Source organism: Aphelocoma coerulescens, chromosome 3, assembly GCF_041296385.1.
Source record: "Aphelocoma coerulescens isolate FSJ_1873_10779 chromosome 3, UR_Acoe_1.0, whole genome shotgun sequence".
In the NCBI taxonomy this organism is placed as follows: Eukaryota; Metazoa; Chordata; class Aves; order Passeriformes; family Corvidae; genus Aphelocoma; species Aphelocoma coerulescens.
This window is the reverse complement of record NC_091016.1, coordinates 18804741-18824811: the sequence shown is the minus strand read 5'-3', so window position 1 is coordinate 18824811 and position 20071 is coordinate 18804741. Positions and strand designations below refer to the sequence as shown.

The following is a 20071-nucleotide window of genomic DNA, read 5'->3' as shown; positions in this document are numbered from 1 at the left end:
AGGGAAGCCCACTCCTTTCCTCACCTCAGTGCACCTCCTGGACCTACTGTTCCCAGTTTCTGGGGTCAGACCATAAGTTCAATATCTGGGCCAAACAGACTGTATCAAATAAAGGAATACCTCTCTTTCACCCCTTCCCTGTAGGCGCTGTCGTTACTCAGGAAGCCTCTTACCCAAGGGGTTTTGGCAGAGGATTCACTCACATACCCCTCTCAATCCCAACCCAAAGGCATTCATGTGTACCTCTGTTTTCACTGGCTCCACATGCCTCTCTTTTTCAGAGATAAGAGAAAAATCATTGCACAGGCTTGATCCAACATCAGATACAGATACACCATTATCCCCCAGGAGCACCACAGTACCACACAGGATTTTAACATTTAATCCCCAAAAATCACTTCTTATTGAAAGAGGAACAACCAGAAAATTTAGTCCAGAAAATGAAATAAAAATAACTAAATGCTCTATTTGTCCTCTAGCATGCAGCCCCTATCCCCAGGAAAGACAAGGGCCAAGCCAGAGCCCCTCAGCTTCTCCAGAACAGGAGCAGCCTGGACAGTTTTTACAGTGACTGCAAAGGGGCAAAACAGCAAGGTGATGTTTGACAGCACAAAACCTTTTAAGAATAAGCAAGATAATTTTACATGATGAAGTTCAAACTACACTGCACCCTGTGGAGCAAGAGCAGCCAGCGATTTTTTCCAAATCAGACTGGGCACCATTTCACATCACTTCTCCTTTAAGCCAAATTTCATCACTTCGTCTTACAGTAAACGGCAGAAGTGAGAAGCACTTACACAACAGAACAGAGATCACAGACCTGCATTTCTGGGGGGCTTTCAGACATTCTCATTCCACTGCATGCAAGCCACATGCAGTCATTCACACACAGGGCTACCCAGAACAACTTAATTGCTTGCCCACATTAGCTAGCAAGGCTGAGAGGAGCTGTCCACACATACCCACTTCATTGCATGAGAAAGAAATGAAACAATGCTGGAACATTAAATTTCAAGACATGCAACTTCCCAGGCCAGCCACAAACAGGAGCAGTGGTGAATGCTGCAACTCTACCTTCTCTCAAAACCAAAAAGCCATCTTCTAAAATTGACACCACAGCTGAGACAACCCAGGCAGCTCCCTCTAGCCCTAGATACTCACAAGTATCCAAAACCATCACCAAATGCTTTCTCTTCATTCACCTTCCCTTTCCTTCCCTGGTTTCCCTACCTGTTCTCCAGGGGCTGTTCCCTCCATACAACCTGGCTCTCAGTAATAACACCACCATTCTCTATCCACCCTTTCAAACCTTCCTGCAATTTCACTAAGTAGGAGGAGACCAGCTCAGGTGAAGGAAATTCTGCTCTCAAACTCCTGTGCACCTGAGAAGCCAAGGCCCTGCTAAGCATCTGCAGGGGTCTGGCTAACTCAGGCTGCTCTGCTCAATATTTACTGGGATTTGCTCTCCTGATGGAGGCTGAAAATGTCCTCAAATATTTACTCCAAGCAAACGACCTTTCACAATATATTTTGCAGCCAAGGGCTTGGAGTGAAGCTTTGTTGCAGAAAAAAAAAGCAGACAGGAGGTAGGTTGAATACATATATATACACACACACACACATATATATAAAATGTCAGTGTGGTCAGTCAAGAGATCTGCACCTCATGATTCATTTTACCCTGTGACTTTTCTGGATCCAGTTTAATTGCTGTTTGAAGTCAAGCAAAAAGCCTTTTGGTCCAAGATCCAACAGAGAAAAGTCTGAAATGAGCTGCCTGACAGAAATGCTGACAAAGTGCCATCAGGGCCACCTTCACTGTCCCTATGGGATTTGGCTCAGTGCCATCCTGCCCTGCAGAGCTGGTGAAGCTGGTGCAGCCCAGAGGAAAGCCCTGAGCGTGGCTTCAGCTGGCAAAGGCCTGAGATGTCGAAGAACAAAAGCGTGGCTGCGAAAGGGCTGCATTTGTTGTACAAATCACAGTGGCAATGACAACACACAGCCACAGCGCTCTCCTGGCAGTCGCTTTTCAGTGTTGGACTGCAGGAAAGGAAGAGGTTTGGGGATTGTGGCTTAGGGCTTGTTTCATTACTACAGACCCCAGAGAACTTTGTGAGGCAATGCTCAAATCCAGACCAGATGTGCCAGTTCATCCTCAGTGGGGAAGCAGACCCAAAGCTGGAAACTCGGGTAAGACAGACCCTCATGATGCATCAGTATATCTTGTGGTAAAACCTGGATGCAGAAATTTTGGTCAGAGAAAGGTCTGGGCTGGACATAGGTCAGTGAAGCTGACAGGGCAGTCAGAAACTGAAGAATTTGGCTCAGAAATAGGCTAAGGAGCCACATGAAGAAGAGGAAAAGGAACCTCTTCCTGCTTGCCCAGGGCACAAGCCTTGGCCACAGCACTTTATTTAAGCCACAGCACTTTATTTAAGCCACACTCATAGAGCTCACTGAGAGGAGAAAAGCCCCACAGCAGAGCAGATCCCACTGAGAGCAGCCAGGGACAGCAGGATCCTTCTTGTTCACTGTCAGATTCTCAACCCAGGGAACGGCAGGAGCCAGCCATCAGGGGAGAAGCTCCAGGTTTAATTTTAGCCTGCACCCACAGAGCATATATTTCCCTTTTATTTTTATTCTGAACTTCATGTAAAAATAGGATTTCCTGCTGCCCGATAAGGGATTCCTGTTTTTGCGGCAGGTCTGCCTTCTTGGGAAGCCGGTGCCTACGGGGTTATGGATGGGCTCTTCAAAGCACAGCAGCCCAGCTGAGGGGATAGGGTGGATAACATTTGGGATTTACATTGTTCCTGCTCGCCTTCAGGGAAAAAAAATAAAGCAGCTGTGCCCCCCTCCTTCGATGAATCACCACCAAGTTTAGCATTCTGGAACTCTGTTTTGGAAAATCTCTATTTGCCTGCATATTTTCAGTAGGGGGGGTTGGGTTTGCATCCTTCCCAGGTAGATTTTTGTCAGTTTGCCAGGCTCCAGGGAGGCATATCCTGCTTTGTGAGCCTGGTCATCAACCAGGAGATAAATAAAAGCACAGAACAGTCATTCCTCCCACCCTTCCCACTCCCCCATGACACAGCTCCCACATTCCCCAGCACACCCACGCTCCCCAACAGCCCCTGGAGATGCAGGGAGGAGCAGCACATGTGGACCTGCCTCGAGGGGCTACTCCCCACCTCTGCCTGTGCTCTGTCACAATTTCATGAGAGGTTGTTTTGAGCCCAAATGCCAATAATTGTCAGTTTCCTGTAACGCAAAGGCATCACTCTTAGCTGTGTCTCCCCTGGGGGGATACTCACACACCAAAAACTTACTCCAAAGCCACCAGGGTCACTAGCATCATTTATGAAAGGAAGAGCATTGGCAAGGGCTCTACTGCCCACCAGCTCTTATTTTCTCCTTGCCTGCTTTTCTCTGGGACCAAGGAAAAAGTCCTCAAGTGCTAAAAGGAGATGTGCCAAGAGGAACATGAAAAGGAATTCAGGCATTTGCCTGGTGCTGAGCAGAAGTTTCCCTCAGCCCTCAGCAAGCCGCTCCTCTTGGCAAGTGAGCAAAAGGGAGTGAGAGTTTTTCTTGAAGAAAGGAAAAGTGCTTATTTTTTTCCTTTTAAGAATAAATCTTGATTCTCTCAGTGGGGCTGTGGATGTCAAAAATGTGGCTCCCAGGACTGAAAGCAGCTCTGGCTGCGGCCCATCCCCAAGACACCCTTTAACATTGCAGGGAGCTGTCAGAGAGGGACAGGCTAGAGAGGCTTCCCTCCTCCTCCTCACATGGGTTTGGATCCAACAGGGCTGTTCCCAGGGACTTGACCTCACCATGTGAAATGACTCAGAAAATCAGTCTGGGCAAGGACAGCCCAGTAAAGAAATGTCCCTTTAGGTCAGCCTGAGAAATACCCTGCTGCTATTGCCCAGGGCAGGGGACAAGAGCTGTCTTCTCTGGGGAAACTCGAGTTTTCAGAATGGAAGGATGTGTTCTGCAACCATGGGAAGCTTCATGCTGACTCCTCCATAAAACAGGGAAAGTGCAACCACGGGTGTAACCCACACGTGGACATCTCAGCCCAGCTCCCAGGCTCATTGCCACAGAGCCTGCAGCACTGTGGCGTGCACACAGAGCTTAGTTGGCTTTCTAAAAATTATTTGTCCTGGTAGAAAAGTTGAAATATTTGACTTATATAAGACCAAGGGAATGGAAATGTTGAGGTACCAGAGAGCCACCACTGCATCACTTTTACAAATCAATTGGAAAGGGAAATGTAAGCCTTCTAACAAGGCATTAACAGCTGTTTCTCTTGTGGCAGTGCTCTACAGCCTGAGTTTCCAGCCCCGCACCCTACAGGCTGAACCTGCCAGGGATGGAGCTCTCTGAATTTATACCAGGGGTATTTATAGAGGCAGCTGGCACTGGCAGCTCTCTGGGGACACCACCATGGTCTTCTGCAAAGGGGCTGCTGGAGAAGCAGTAAGAGAGTGGGAATGTGCTGGAGCAACACCAAACCACCAGCCAAGATTCCAAAAAAAGCCTCAGGAGTACCCAAGAGCCAGGTCTCAGGGGGATTTCAGTGCTCTGCTCCAGTTAAACCCCATGGGCTGAGGCACCACTCCCACACTGATCCCAGCACTCAGGAGCTGATGAAAGTAATGTTTTAGAACCATAGGATCATCTATGTTGAAAAATACCTCTGTGATCATTGAGTCCTACAATTAATCTGCCACTGCCAAGGCCACCACTAAGCCATGTCCCTAAAGGTCACATCTACATGGCATGGATTCTACAGAACCTTCCCACCTCTTCCCTGCTGGCTTGCCCTCCCTCAGAGGCTGAGGCACGTGGTGGATGCCTTCCTCATGGTTTTTTTCCCAAGGGAGTCACCTTTCCATCATTCTTCTTTTTCTCCTTCTTCATCTTCACCAGGAGAATCAGCTGAGGATGCTCACCCAGGGTGCAACAACCAGATGGGGTCACAAGCTTCCAAAGGTAAAACCTGCTGCAAGGTCTTAGGTAAAAGTTAACAATGGTGCATGTGAAATCTGTTTCCAAAGAGCTTCCCAAATACATTTTGTTCCCACACCCTGCATTCAGAGGAAATAGGTGTAGGGTAAGATGAAGGCTCATAGATGCAGGGGTGAAAGAGCTGTTCACCCCTCCTGGGTCTTTCCTTCAGGCACAGAGATCCCTGGTCCTCCATTTCATGGCTTTCCTGGCCTGTCAGCTCAGAGTTCCACTGCCTGCTTTTGAATTCAGCACTCAGGGCAGGTGGAGCACCAGAGCATGACTTTTAACAGCTGCTGCATTTTAAGCCCTGGATTAGGACATGGAGATGAAATCCTTTGGGATTTTTCAGACCAAAACTGCCTCAACTGCCAGATCTGCTGGTTCTTTAATTGTGGCCATATGTGAAATGATGGTGATTTGCTTGTTTGCAGATTTTTTCTTCTCAAGTGGTTTTTCAGTGTTTCCAGGCCTTTTCATTCGTAACATCATGGTTTTGCTCTGTGGCAGTGTGGTGCTGCAGGTGACAAGAAACTGCTTCCCTCGTCTCCAGCCTGTTTGGAAATATTTAAATCAAATGAACCTCAGCATGTATGGGGAGACAAACATCAGAGAGGAGAGGCTTGGGACTAGTTATTTCCACAGAATAAAAATAGATGCAGAAATGCCTAGTTTACAGACAGGCAAGATTTACCAATAGAAGTAAAATAATGGGAGGAGAAGGCCATTTTTGGCTGCATTTGCCAACTTTGAATGAAGGAGGAAAGCCACTTCCCCTCTTACTTCTTTCAAAAACTCTAGGGGAAAAAAAACAATAGGAAGAGAAGTTTCTCTTTTCTTCACTTTTAGGTAAAAATAACCCTGAGAAAATTTAAAAAAAAAAAAAAAATTCTGACCAATTTTGACATCAAGAAAGGGGGTGTTGGACCCAGCTGGAGGTACAGACTACAGTGAAGCTGCGAGTTCCTGGTGCTTTCTCACAGCACCTGCCCCAGGGTGAAGCCAGCAGAGCCACCCCAGGAGCTGCCAAGGCTCTGTGAGCCAAGAAAATTCCTTTTCCCTGACCTGTTGCAGGGCCATAGTGCCTCGAGTTCACTTCCCATTCTTCCCATTGCCTGACTGCTCCCTGTGGGACAGGCAGGTGGTGCTTTCTGAAAGTGAGTGATTTAAAAATAAATTTTAGAAAAGAAGAAAACTGTTTTGGGGTAGTTTTTGGAACCTGAATGTTGTGACTTGTCATGATGGGCTGCCCAGCTCCTGTGAAAACACCTCAGGGTACGTGTTTGGTTTGCAGGAGAGGATTGGAATAGAGGAGATGAGGGCAGAGTATCCCTCAGCTCTGTGCAGTTGGACAATGGCAGGAGGCTCCAAAACCCACGAGACCCAGCCTCAGGACAAGGGGGACGCTGTGTGTGGTGTAGCCCAAATGAATCCTGTGCTCACTTGTGCTCAGACAAGGCTCGTGTTGAGGGCGGACGCTCTGCCAGTCCCAGGATGGGGTTGGACACTGATCCTCACTGGCTCAGCCCCAGAATTGCTGTCGGTCCTGTTTGCAGCTGCTAAATCCCATTCATTGCAGGGAGGCGAGAGGGAGCCAGAACAGATGGGGACACACAGGCACGACCAGCTGGGTGTCCTTGGGGGGGGTCAGGCACCTGATGCCCTGGTTAGGGATGGTGGGAGCTGAGCAGAGCCCAAAGCCCTGCAGCCAAACCCCAATGCCTCCTGTCTTTCCCCCATGAAGTGCCCCGCCAGGAGGGCTGAGCTTCTGGGAAGAACACAGGAAAGCAGAATTTCAGTTTGTGGTTCACATCCCACAGACTCCAAAAACAACTTGCTGGATGGTAAGTCTGATGAGGCTACCTCCCAGTGCCCACAGCTCCACATCCCAGTGGGAGAGAAGGAGGCAGCAACGTGGGGCTGGCACTGGGGACCAAGCTCTGCCCTTCCTGTGCATCTGGTCCCAACCTAATGCCACCAACAGAGAAAAACCAGGCAATGTCCCTGCCACGCCCTCCCCATCTGGACCACAGAGCCAAGGCCATCCCACACATCCCAGAAGTGGCATCAAGAGGCTTCTGGCAGCCATGCCAGGAGACCATTTGTCCCACACCATCTCTCCCCAGGAGAAGTAGTAGATGTGTCATTTTCCTTTCACAGGACACGAGCAGCCTTATCCAAATATAAACAACCTGGGAGTATTTGCCGGCTTATTGTCTGGACAAAAAAGTAAAACAAACAGACCTTAAACCCTTTTCCCCCTGCCACTTCTGGTACAGAGTCAGGGCTGTAGGCTCCAGAGTTCCCGAAAACATTGTTCATCAGAAATAGCATCCTACTAAATCAGGTGTGGAGGTAGCCCCAGCAAGCCATGCTGCCACCTCCTCCTCCACAAGTCGCTGAAAAACCAGTCAAGAGATCTCTGAATATTTAAAGAGCTGCTGTATGAATAATGGAAACAACCAGCAACCAAGAAAATGTGATAGCCTGCAGTGTCATGGGGCAGTGCTCCCTTGGGAGAGGCCAAGAACAGCGGGCAGATGTCTGGATGCACCCTCAGACAAGTTCAGCTTTCAGAAGCATCAGCAAAAGCCAGTTCCTGGCTCAAAATCTGCCTGAGAATCCATCCCCCCATGTCCAGCAACAGACACATGTGAGAGCTTTCCTCATGTGACCAGGCAGCAGCACAAAAAATTACACAAAAAGGGGAAAATGCTGCTGTAGCAAAGCAAAAGTGCTTCTCCCCCAAAGAACAGGGCAGGAACAGGGTGTGAAGCCTGGCAAAGAGTGGAGGCTCAGGAACAGAGGACCCACAGGAGACAAGCCCAAATCCCATGAGATCCCCTCTTCCTTTGCCCATCTCCTCCCAACCCACACCTCTCCTTCCCATCAGGGACTGCAGCAGGAGATCAAAGTCTCGTTCCAATGAGTGATGTTTTACAACAGAGGTTTTCTTCCCACCATCCTGTTTTTCACTACCAGCAGCTCTTTTTCAGGAGATTGAGAGGTTTCAGACCCCAGTCTCCTCTGTGCTGTCCCAAGTAATGCTGCTCTGGCCACCCAAGTAAAACTCTCCCATCTCTGTGAAGTTGTGGGCCAAGCAAAGGCTTTGTCCCCATGTTGGGGGTGCTGGAGAAGTGGTTCCTGAGAACTCTTTCAGGATCCCTCTCTTACTCAGGTCCCAAAGGGAAGAACAGTCCAAAGAGCAGAGGTGTCTGCATGAAACAAAATTCACATTAAGAAATAAAGGAGAAAGAAAAGCTGAAGGGCTAGATTTTCCAAATTACCACACATCCAGAGGCCTTGCCTGGTTTGTCTGGGAGCACTTTGGGTTTCTCTGATGTGGTGCTAAAGAGAGAGGAAGGCCAGGAGGAGCTTGGGACACAAAGCAAGACTGAGATCTGCTCGGAGAAACACTCAGTGGTAAAAGGTCCTGTGCTGTTCAGGTGGCACCACAAAGCTCCATGAGGAGATGCGGGGATGGAGGCGGTGGCTGCTGGTCCCATGGCAGGTGATGGGATGGAGGTGATGGGATCGATGGCTGCTGGTCCCATGGCAGGTGATGGGATAGAGGCAATGGGATGGATGGATGGCTGCTGGTCCCATGGCAGATGATAGGATGGAGATGATGGCCACGTTGATGATGATGAGCATCCTTCCCCTGCACACATGGATCCAGACACATGCTATTTTCCCATGGGATTCCCATCTGCAACTGCAGAGAGATAATGGCTGTAATCCCCATATTTTTTAAAAAGTTGAGTCTCATTCAGTCCTTTGGCTCCCCCTTCCAGGAAAATGCCCTTATCCTTAATAAAGCAGGGAAAGAGAGGTCCTCTGGATGGGCACATGGCAGAGGCTGCACTGCTGCCTCATCCTCTCTTCACCACCGTTACATGCTCCGGTTGATGTGGGCCTGGCTGAGACAATGCAAAGTTTAACAGCTTATGGAGTAATTAAGCAAAGCCTCTCAATATAGCATCACTAATTAGACAAATCCTCCCTAAACTACCAGTAGTTCACCCTGTAAAATCCTCATGTAATAGCCTTAGAAAACAATGACACTCAGCGCTGGCATTCGGCCACACAGCTCGATGGCAATTCCAAAGCACTTTGGATGTTCATGAGTCTTTTTTAAAAAAAGAAAAGCCAAACCAAATCTAAAATGTACATTTCCCCCAATGACTCTGCTCTGGGGTGTATTAAAAGCAGTACCTTGACTCAGCCTGCCACATAAACATCCTGCTGCCCCCGGACAGCCCAATACTGTCTTCCTCCCAGGATGAGGAGCTGAATAAGAAGTGACAATCACAGCTCCTGCCCGCAGGAAAACAGGAAGCACCAGAGTTGTACAAGCACTCCAAACATTGTCCTACCTGCTCCACTCCTTGGGTGCAATGGGAACTTGCTTTTCTTTCCTTTCCTATCCGCATTGCATAACTATTTCTGGTCCAGTTCTGCTCAGTCCCAGGATACTGCTGCGTGGGGCGGTCCCTGTGGCCTCCAGCTTCTCCCTGCCTGCCCAAAGCCAGCCTGGTGCTCCCTGGCCAATGCCCAAGGACAGATGTCCACCTTCCTAACCCACTGCTAACACTGGCAGCGCTGAATGCAAGCGCTGGAGGAGATAGAGATGGACTCAGGGTGATGGGCAGATTGGCTCACCCACATCTGGCAGGAGCTAGAGTGAAGAAAATCCCAAATCCCACCAAAAAGCAGCTGAGTTGGCCAAATTTGGAAATGATCATGAGACTGAAGGAGCTGATGCTTACACATAGGCTCCAGCTCATGCACTAAAGTGCTAAAACCTTGTCCCTGAGAGTAAGGTAGCCTTGTGGGTAGGTGATGGGGTGTGTGCCCCACCCTCAAAGCAAGCTGGGCAGCCAAGGCTCTCCACAGGCACACCGAGAGGAGCTCTGGGAATCCAGGGATGCGATGGAGAAGAGGCCACAAAAACCCGCTCACATCCTTGACCTTTTGGGTTGATTTCAAGGAATCCTTCCCTACTCAGTGCAATGCATCCCCAGCAAGCAGCCTGGCAGCCCTGCTCTCAGAACCATCCTTCCCAAAGACCAGAGACTTTTCACATTAAATGATGCTCTGGGAGCAGGGAAGCTTGCTCCTCCTCCAACTGCTCCCATGTTTCTGCTGAGAGATGGGCCCAAACTGGCTTGTGAAACACTGATGTCATATGCAAGTTTCCAAACAAGAAGAGGGATAAGAAAGTTTCCTCTCCGCTTTTCCTTTCCTCACAATGTAAAAACATCCCTCACCAAATGAGGCAGTGTTTGCCATCACTTTGCAAAGTTCACATTCCCACAAGGCAGGCACAAGGAGGAACAAGGGGGGGAACCATCACATCAGTGCCTGCAGGTCATGGTCACACAAGACAATACTTTGCAAAATTTGGAAGTGGAAGGAATGCGGGAAGGCTGAAGAGGAGGATGTTTATTAACATATAAGAATATCTCCAAAGGGTTTGCGTCCTGTGAGGAGAAAAAGGGAGGCCAAGGCAATGTTGTTCAAGATATTGGTGGGGGAAAATCTGGAAATCCTTATTCAGGCAATCCTACTGCTGGTGTAAAAAAAAAAAGGGCTCTTTCTCATATTCATGGTAGGGAGGGTTTTCCTAAATTACGGGAAGCTTCATATGAATTGCCCAACTAATTCCCTTGTGCAATTGCATTAAACAGTAGGATGTGAATGCATTTCCATGCCTGACTCAGCCTCTGTGCCCAAAAAGGCTGCTGTCTCCTTACAAGTGTATAGCAGGAAGCCTTTCAGTCCAAGAACTGCAGTCTCAGCCTTGCTGGCTGTTGCTAAGCGGTGAATGGAAGACAAACAGGGGAAACCCAGCAGTGAGTTTCACTAAGTGTCTACAGACACTTGCGAAAACAGCACAAAAAAAAATTAAACGGAAATCCCAGGGGGCAAGAAAAAAAATAATTTAAAAATCACCATTTAAATGGCAGATACAAGATAGAAGAGAGAGAGATGAAACCCTGATGTAACTTGGTTAGTTCTGTTTCCTTGCAATGCAAAGCAAATGGGGCTTTCTGCTATTTCTTTCTGCCCTTCAGACAGAGAATGTCTCTTTGCTTTCACTTTATGACTGTAAATAAAAATCAGCTGCATTTCTCCCTACCCATTGCAGTTGCACTTCGGCTCACTGGGGTTGTGGTTGGGACAGTCCCTGCTGAACTGAATTTCAGTGCAGGAAGGCACATGCAGCTGCTGCCTGCTACACCAAGAGTGCTTGCAGAACTCCTTCTGCCCTTGTATTTGTTAATCTCACCGCAGTCTCTTGATCGAAAGGACCTCCTTGCACTGGAGCTGGCTCTGCTGGCAGCTGGGCGGGCTTTGGCTGCAGCTCCCGCAGGGCCCTGCTGCTCAGGTGTGTGGCCAGGCCGCAGGTGAGGCTGCCCAAGAGCCGCTCTGGGAGCTGGGGAGGAGAAGCACTGCTGAGCACCAGTTCGGTCACCCTAACACCTGTCGGGCTGGGAGGAGCAAGATCAGCACTGCAGCTGAAAGGAAAACCAGAGCCTTCTGCTGGGAAGAGAAGCAAAGGGTGGCCATTCACTCCTGCCCCAGCATACCCACAGCTCCTGGCTGTACCAGGTTTCTCCCAGGTTTGGAAGGCAGGGACGCATGCAGCGGGGTCTAGCCCCAAGACCTGGAGGAAACCTCTCCTCCTCGCTGTAGAAAGGCTTTAAAAGGCACAAATGGGGTCACGGCAGCTGTGAAGTTCATCCCCTAAGCCGCAGTGGGGAAGGGCTGACAGCGCCCACATCCCTCGCCTCCACCAGCGGAGGGCAGGGCTTCCTCGGGCACAGAGCACCCTCTGCTGGGAAAGCCACGGTTCTCCAGAGGACAGCAAATCCACCCGTGGCACAGCCCTCAAGAACTCCTGGGAGGTGGGTTTCCGTCACACGGGGTGGCTCCTTGGGGAAGGGGAGGAGCAGCACATCTGCCTGCCTGCATGGGAGCACACCCCCTTTTTTTGGGCCTCTGCAGCAGTTGCGGATTTTATAGAGCGAAAGGACACAAGCCGCAGTTCCGTGCTTCCAGTGGACCTGCCACATGACACTGGTTGTGCCCTGTCACCGTGTCACCTCCCCTGCCACAGCTTCTAGCCTAAAAGACCTCCCAGCACCACAGAGGCAGGACCCATGGCCCAGCACTTGCTTGTTCAGCCTCACTGAGTGCCAAAAACAGGGAGTATCAGGGGACCAGGGACGTCTTTCCCTACGTGGCTCTGCAGGACCCTGCGCAGGAGTGGGGACGCAGGACTTGTTCCTCATAGGGAGCACTGTCACCCGACATGGCACAGACACTGAATAAAAAGGCAGATTCTGCCTCAAAATCTCACACTGTAAGCGCAGGCAGGAGGCACCCACTGTGCCTCAGGCCATTTCCCTGCCCCCAGCCGAGCTGCTGCCCAAAGAGTACTTTAACCCAGCTCTGGCTGGGTGTGTTTTAAGTAAACACAGAAGGTTCCCCAACACCCTTCCTTCGGGTCCCAGGCTGCTCACCAGCACTCGGCACCCAGCGCACCCCAGAAATGCGCTTCCTTCCCCGCCTCGGCCTCTCGGCTGCCCTGGCCATCACCATCTTCCTGAGCTGGAGGCTGCTTCAGACCCCGGCCCACAGCCAAGGAGGTAAGGCCTGGCCACCACGGCGATTCTGTGCCACGGGGGAAGTGACCTGGAGCTTCTTCCAGAGGGTCTTGGTGGGCAAATGCCTACAGGACAGAAAACGCCCTTTGCACAGTGTTGGTGGAGAAAGCCCTTGCTGTGGGCCCTGCAACTCTATGTCCTTAGTGGGGTCACTGATCTCAGGTGTGGTGGGGCAAACAGGTGTCAGGCTGCTGGAGGTGATTCCCAAATCTTTGCTAGGACAGTGAAATGCTGTTGGGAAGGCGGGAGGGAGCAGGGGCAGCGGGGTTGAGGATTATTGCATTTTTTGCCTTAAAAATGCATCCCTCCGCTCCAGTTCCCATCGTTCCAGGGCAAAGTCATCACTAGATTTTGCAGACATTGTCATTCTGGGGCTGGGTGAGTTAAAGAACCGCTCAGGATAGCTTCAGGCACCACTGTGTTTCTTCCTGTGTTCCTGATGTCCTCTGCCTAATTTTAACTGTGCTTCTCTGCCCTGTACAAGAACCTCCCCAAATATTTAACTTCCTGAGGACCCAGACCAAATCATCAAACTGTCTCCCCAAGGCTGCCAAATGTCTGCACTGAGCAGATGAGGCAGATGTGCTGCTGCTAAAGAAAATAAACTAACAAGGCAGGCATTAATCTTCCACATTCAAACCTACTATGGCCTTTTCACATCAAAAATAAGAAGACAAAAAAGCAAAGCTGAAATTTGAGAAATTAGTCAGACTCTCATAGAGTCTTTTCATTTGCTTTTGCCTCTTATATTTGCTTTTTTGTTGTCTCACTTCTATTTGCTTTTTTGCTTTTTATTTGCTTTTGCCTTTTTATCTACAAGAGAAAAAATTTACATATGGGGGTGATGCAAGAAGTGATGTCATTTGGATCCCTAAGTCACCCTGAGCCAACAAGAATAATCCTTTACTTTCAGATGTATTTGATAGCTGATATCAACCCATTTACAGATTCAAAAGGGTTTGCAGGATAGTGTGTATTTGTAGCTACAAACCAATTTACTACTGCCTGGTCTCAAAATATTTTTTACTCTCTGGTAAACTCACCTCTGAGATGTTCAGTTGCAAGCAAGGAGTTAAAAGTAAAAATTAGGATTTAGTGGAGAACAGGGCCTGTGGAATAAATCTATGGTTGAGATCAGTCCTCAGACATGGTGATTTGGGGAAAGGGGGTCTGAGTGTCCATAATGTCATGTGTTCATGGGGACAGAAACCCATTTCCCAGCAAAGCCAAACTCTTTGCCAGACAGGGGTGGTCTCCCCTCTCCTACCCATCTTTGTCCACATTATATCCTTTCCACACTGGAATAACTGGAGAAGAGCCTTCTATGATACCCTGTGCTGAGGGTCCTACTTAGGGCACTGTGTTCTTTCTTCATCCCCATCTCCAAATGGTGTTTCCCAGGTGACTTGGCCCCCAAGGCAGAGAAGGGCTTCACTTTGGCACTGGACACCTTCCTTCACGTCCAGCAGATCAGGAAGAGGAGATTGAGAACTTTCTGCAGCCCAGCAGACAAAATCACCATGCTGCTGAGCAGCCAGGTCAAGAGAGCCTCCCTGCTCCCGAGTCTGAGGGTGAACACCAAGCTGGACTTCCTGTACTGCCAAGTGCCATCAACAGGGGTGGAGGAATGGCAGCAGCTTCTGCAGAAGCTAGAGGAGGCCAATGTGACGCTGCCAGCGCCAGTCCCCTACCGCCGGCTACATGCTAAGGAGACACAGCTGAGCAAGTTCAAGCAGACGGAGATAAAGGCCATGCTGGGGTCTTACACCAAAGTGCTCTTTATCAGGGACCCTTTCCACAGGCTGATCGCCACATTCCTGCGAGGCATGGGCAGCAGCCCATCCTTCAGCAGCTTCATCCAGGAAGTCCTAGACAGTGAAATGCACAGTGGCAGCATGGCTTGGAAACCACTGGTCAGCCTGTGCCAGCCCTGCCTCATCCAGTATGACTACGTGGTGATGTTTGGCTTCCTCAGGCAGGAGCTGGACCAGCTGCTGCAGCGGGCTGGGCTGCCTGTGGGAAGCTTCCTCCCCGAGCTCACTGACAGGCAAGTGCAGCGCACCTACAGGTGGTTGTCAGAGCAGATGTTCAGCGAGCTGTCTGCCCAGCAGAAGAAGCAGCTGTCTCATTTCTACCGTGAGGACCTTGCAGCTTTCCTGTTTCCTAGCAGTTTCCTGTCAGAGCACCCCATCACCGCATAGACCTGGGAGAAATAGCCTGCATGGAGGAGCTGCTTCAGGGAGCACTAATCCAAAAGAAAGTGCTTCAAGATACTGACAGGCCTTTGCTTCCCAGCTGCTTGCAGTGAGGTTTTCCATGTCACAGCCCAAAAGACTCATCAGAGAGGCAAGACAGACCACTGCCAGGGACTGGGGATCAATATGGTTGAATTGTATTTAAACATAACAAGACATATTGTGTTTAAACATATCCTGGTCAGAGCAGGCACTAGGGAACTTGTGGCACTGGGACTTGGAAAACTGCATGAACTTAATTGTGATGGGTTAAACTGAGCAGTTTGGGGTGGGGTGGAGTGGACCTGCTGCAAACCACAGCAGCATCACATGTGCTGTGCCCACACTGACATTTCCTATTCTGGGCTCCATGTTGGTCCAAGAGGTTTGGCAATGGCTTCTTCATGACAAGGCTCCTGACACAGGTACAAGGAGAGCTCACAAAGGAGCATGTCACCTGGAGGCTGAGATCTGACACAAGGTGGCACACCCTCCTGGGGAACCACTGGCAGTGTTCCCAGTCTTTTCATGCTCAGGGAAGGTCAGGCCTGGCCCATTGCTTGGTCTTACCTGTTCTGTGTGAATTGTTCCTGTTTTACAGCCTCATCTCCCACGTGTTTGGGCTCAAGTGGGCCCTGGCGATGGGACCCAATGCTTGCTCCATTCACAGGTTTAGAGTTTGCCTCCCCTCCTTCCAGGGCTGACTCCAATGGGCCAAGGCCAGCTTTCAGCTTGGTGCACTAGCCCTGAGACAAGGAAGTGTCAGTGTGGACCAGGTACCACCCACAGCATCAGGCAGACTGCCTTCTACCTTGTATCAGCAACTGCTGGGCCCTGTGGAGGCAGCTAGAAGCATCAGAATGCACCTGTGCTGCTATGGAAAACAGGATGTGGCTACTACAAGCTCCTGCTTGTAGAAAAGCGTGAGGACTGACTCTGCTTTCTTTTGGACTTGTCTGCCAGTGTGGCCAGACAGAGGCCCAGTCTCTCCAGCTGGCTCACTGCTTCATCCAGCTGGGCAGCCCAGAGCAACCACCTGCCCTCTCCCACCTTTGGTCACTGAGCTGATCTGACTCACAGCCCCTGGGAAGGATCCATCTTCATCAAACAAACACAAGGATGAGCTGAATTTGTCTAGATTTCGAATCCTGACAGACTCTTACCATAGCATACTTGTTTCCAGAGTATTTAGCAGCTTTATTTTGCAATGTTGTAACATTCACAGAGAATCCCACATACATTCATGATTCCAGTTTGACAATGCTCATTAAAGAATGATGGTGAAAACTGTTGAGTTAGAACTGACCTAAAACAATTACCAAAATCTTGGCCTCCCTCTCTCACAGAAGGCCATGCAACTAACAGCATTAAGACATCCAATCAGCTGGGCTCCTTTCACACTCCCACAAACCCTCCAGCTGCAGTAATTACTATTTAAGTGCCGTTATTGTGCGCAGTACTTTACAGTCTAGCAAGATGGCATAGTTCCTCTTCTGAGGATAGACTTCTGGAAGAAGAAAAGCAGCAAATTTCCAATTATATGTCATTAAATTAGAGTCCTGCATCCATGCTCTATTTCACTGGAAAGAACTAGAAAAGGAACATTTTTCTCTTCATGAGTAGCTTTCCCTCCAGTGATGGCGAGCTGAGACCCCACACAGCAAGATGTGTGTGAGGAGATGGGACACAGCACCTGACAGGGGACAGTGCTGTACACTCAGGGCAGGAGAGCTGCTCCCCCACAGCTTTGTAATGCAGAGCACACCTCAAGTCAGAGATCTCCTCTTCCTGCCAGCCTCCCCAGCAGGTCCCAGTCCTTTCCTAAGGTGCCTGCCATTTAGTTCCACGGGAAAGCAATGTATGAAATGTTCAGACATTGAGAGGTGACATGAAAACCTCAGCTTCGTCTTCCTTAGAGTCCCACAGCATAGGCAGGTATTACAATGATCTTTCTGTAAATTCCTATTAGCCTCCAAGCTTCCCTTTTCCCTACACCCTCAAAACCAGTGTTTTGCAACCCTGATTTTATACCATTGCCCTCCCCAGGTGTTTGATATAATTAACATCCAATTCCAGTGCACCCCAAAAGGAAGGTGTTCCCTCCCTCCATCAGCTGAGCAAGGGAATCAAGAGGGCCCCAAGCTGGGCTGGGTGTGAGGGCCAGGGCTGGTGCCTGGAAGAGAGTGGCTCACTGATGCTGCAGCAAAACTGGCCCTACAGGTCTGCTCTGACCACTGCATGTACACAGAACGTGGCAAATACACTTCCAATTAACTCACAAAGCAAATAGCAAAACAGAGACTTGATACATCTAATTTAAAAAAATTTCACCTGACCAGGCAGTCACTGCAACTGTGTGAGCTACTCACAAACCCATCCTGAAATGATGAAAATTCCAGAATCAGGGGGAGAAAGAGCACCTACTCATCCTGCTGGTGACATCCCACCATGTCCCAGGACTCTCACAGGCAGCAGGCCTATTGTGAACAGTTGCCACTTTCCTGTGGAACAACACTGGGAGCTCCTTGATATCCCACTCTGTCTGTTTCCCCATGCTCTGCATTAACACACATTACCTTTGTATTTCTCATCCTGATCTGAATGAGCATGTCCAGCAATCCCACGAGATGGAATTCACAGAAACAGAGCTGATACCAGTCTACCTTACAGACTTTGTGTTTTGCATCTCTCCCTGGTCACCCATGAATGTGGATACACGGGCTCCAATAGCTGTTCTTTCACATAAATTATCACGTTTTCTTCTCTGAGAGGTTTTTTACATATTACCAACTTTCAGGACGAAACAAAAACGTGTTCTTGCCCAGTACCTCAGAGCTTAAGAAACACCACTATCGTATTTCAATTAGTAAAACAATTACATAGCAAGCCCAACAAAATACTTCCTGCAACTCACATACACAAATTCCCTTCTTCTAGATGGTAGATCCATAATATTTGAGAAATAAACCTACACCTTTCCAAGCAATATACCCTGGAGTGCTTAAAAAAATATTTCACACTGAAGCAGGAGGCCAACTTTAAGAAGTTTGTATGTGAGCAAAATTTTATATAAGGACTTACATCCTCTTGCACCATATTTTTTGATGGCCCTGGGAGTGCAAAGAGAAAAAGGACATTTTAATACAGCTGTGGGCCAGAGAAACAGATAAAAGTTTGCAAATGATAAGCAGGCATAGTACATGGCTGACACCATCTAGAGATAACATGGTGCTCCAGTGTTGAATCTGACAGTGACAAAACCTGTTGGGAGGGATGCCCAGCACTAAATCCAACATGAAAAATATACTCAATCCAAGTGACACCAGGTCATCACACAGTCAGCACATTTTTTAGACAAGCAGTCCCTGTGGCAAAATGTACCCATTCTCTTACATTCAGCAAAACTAAGAGTTCTCTTGGAAAGAAGGCAAGGCCATGACAGCAAGGGATTGATCCTAGAGGTCACCCAGAGCCAGCTAATCCCCAGCTGTGTCCAACCTCCTGGTACCCCTTGCTAAGGCTGGTATAAATTGCCTTGGGAACATCGATGAGCAAATTTCTCTGTTACTCTAAGGTCTCTGATGTCCTTTCTTATTTAAAGGATGGGGAAAGATGCGAAGGTGGGGGATGGGAAAAGAGTGGGTCAAACAAAGCACCATCTTGCTGGAAGTCCTCTTGGTATATTTAGTTTTTATCTTTAATCAAAGAAGACAAGGTAGCACTTGAACTAAGATCTCGTTAAAGCCCAGGTGCGGACAAAGCAGCAGTCATTGAACTTGGCGTAAATCAGTTACTGGTCCCATTTTAGCCTTTTCCTCTGAAACACTTTTGTTACACAGGTAAGACCATCTTCATTAGCCAACATCAAAAGTCCTGCTCATCTCCCTCTAGGATGTACCTGGCGTTGTGTGCAGAGGGGACACAGCAGGGTCCAGCCCTCAGCACCTCTTACACTTTCCCCCATCTTAGCTAGAGGGCTCTGTGTCTGGGCTCAACACATTTAAGTCCTTTTTGGCATAGCATCACAAGGTGATACCTCTTTTCCCTTTAGCAGGAAAAAGAAGAAACAACCACCCTGCTATTTCACATTGGCTGTTAAGAAGCGTCCTTGCAGCAATTTTATAGGAAACCTATAAGATTTTTCAATTACACCTGGATAACATCACCTTCCACTTCATTTGAATTTACATCACAGCTATAATCTGGCAGCAATTCCCTCTCGCAGAGAAAACAATGATTGGACAATTAAATGTGAAAGCTCCATGAACCAGTGGGTGAGCCACATGAACACAGATACTTTTTTTCTCCATTATAGTCCTACTGCCTTGTGGTTCCTCTGGTGTAAGCTCAGTTTCAGCAGAGTTTACTCCTCAAACTTTCCTCTTACACACGCACACACCATGGCTTAAAGGTCCCTGGCTCAGCAGAAGGGCACTGTAATGAGAAAAAAATAATTGAATTAGCAACAAATGAGGGTCTTGTCCAGGGTTCAGCATGTCCCACCATGCTGATTTTGAGGTGGGGGACTTTGTATATGTGATGATAGGAGCTCCTATCCCAGTTTTTCCAAACACAGAAATGTTTGCCTCATGGCACTTCTGATAGAGGCCTGATGGTCAACTCTTACAGAGCCCTGTGACAACACTATGATAGAGGAGCCCATGAGGAGCCAATGACAGGGATAACTCCTGCACTCCTTCAGTACAAGTCCACAGCCTCTAAGGAGACTCCTGTGGCCATAACACTCAGAAGAAAGGAGTATTTGAAGGACTGCCTTTCTCTCCCTCCCTTTCTGAGGGACACCACTAAATCACAGCATGGCCCTCACCATATGTGATGATTCTTTGAGAGATGATAGTCAGGAGCATCAGGACAAGCAGTCAGTGCCTTTGTTCCACAGACAATACTTGGAGAATGGAATGGACTGAATTTCAAAGGTACTGCACAGCAGCCCTTCCTGCAGTGGGAGCCTTAGCAGTACTGGGCTGCGGATTTGGCTCTCAGCTGGTGGCATGTTAAATGAAAGGTAACACCCACAAAACAAAACCCATCTAGTGAAGCAGGGACACAGCCTCCCCATCCTGCCCTAATCCCAGGCCCCTGTGACTTCCAGGCACGCTCCCCGTGGGACAGGCTGGCCAGGGAACAGACTGT

At 48.9% G+C, this 20071-nt stretch overlaps 2 protein-coding genes and 1 long non-coding RNA gene across 5 annotated transcripts in view; 2 read left to right on the top strand and 1 right to left on the bottom strand.

The window, feature by feature from the left end:
• Window positions 1-1463: 1463 nt before the first annotated feature.
• On the top strand, window positions 1464-6128 carry LOC138107733 (uncharacterized). Of its 2 annotated transcripts, XR_011149673.1 has the most exons (4): window positions 1464-1586; window positions 2098-2190; window positions 4933-4995; window positions 5860-6128. It is a non-coding gene; the product is annotated as an uncharacterized lncRNA (long non-coding RNA). The 2 variants fall into 2 exon arrangements; XR_011149672.1 differs by lacking the exon at window positions 5860-6128 and having other exon boundaries at window positions 4933-5277.
• Window positions 6129-11609: 5481 nt separating this feature from the next.
• LOC138107729 (carbohydrate sulfotransferase 14-like) lies at window positions 11610-18569 on the top strand. Of its 2 annotated transcripts, XM_069009304.1 has the most exons (3): window positions 11610-11921; window positions 12531-12665; window positions 14085-18569. In XM_069009304.1, the coding sequence occupies exons 2-3, from the start codon at window positions 12569-12571 to the stop codon at window positions 14882-14884; spliced, it is 897 nt and encodes a 298-aa protein (XP_068865405.1). In that variant the 5' UTR covers window positions 11610-11921; window positions 12531-12568; the 3' UTR covers window positions 14885-18569. The 2 variants fall into 2 exon arrangements, with proteins under 2 accessions (XP_068865405.1, XP_068865404.1); XM_069009303.1 differs by lacking the exon at window positions 11610-11921 and having other exon boundaries at window positions 11947-12665.
• XDH (xanthine dehydrogenase) overlaps window positions 16091-20071 on the bottom strand; it is a 51742-nt gene continuing 47761 nt past the window's right edge. Inside the window, exon 37 of the mRNA XM_069009302.1 lies at window positions 16091-19351. Coding sequence (XP_068865403.1) covers window positions 19301-19351 — 51 coding nt within the window. The 3' untranslated portion in view covers window positions 16091-19300. The remainder of the gene's footprint in view (window positions 19352-20071) is intronic.

Coding starts and splice junctions, on each gene's coding strand:
- LOC138107729 (XM_069009304.1), top strand. CDS start 12,569: ATGCGCTTCCTTCCCCGCCTCGGCCTCTCGGCTGCCCTGGCCATCACC. Junction 12,666..14,084: donor CCCGGCCCACAGCCAAGGAG/GTAAGGCCTGGC, acceptor GGTGTTTCCCAG/GTGACTTGGCCCCCAAGGCA.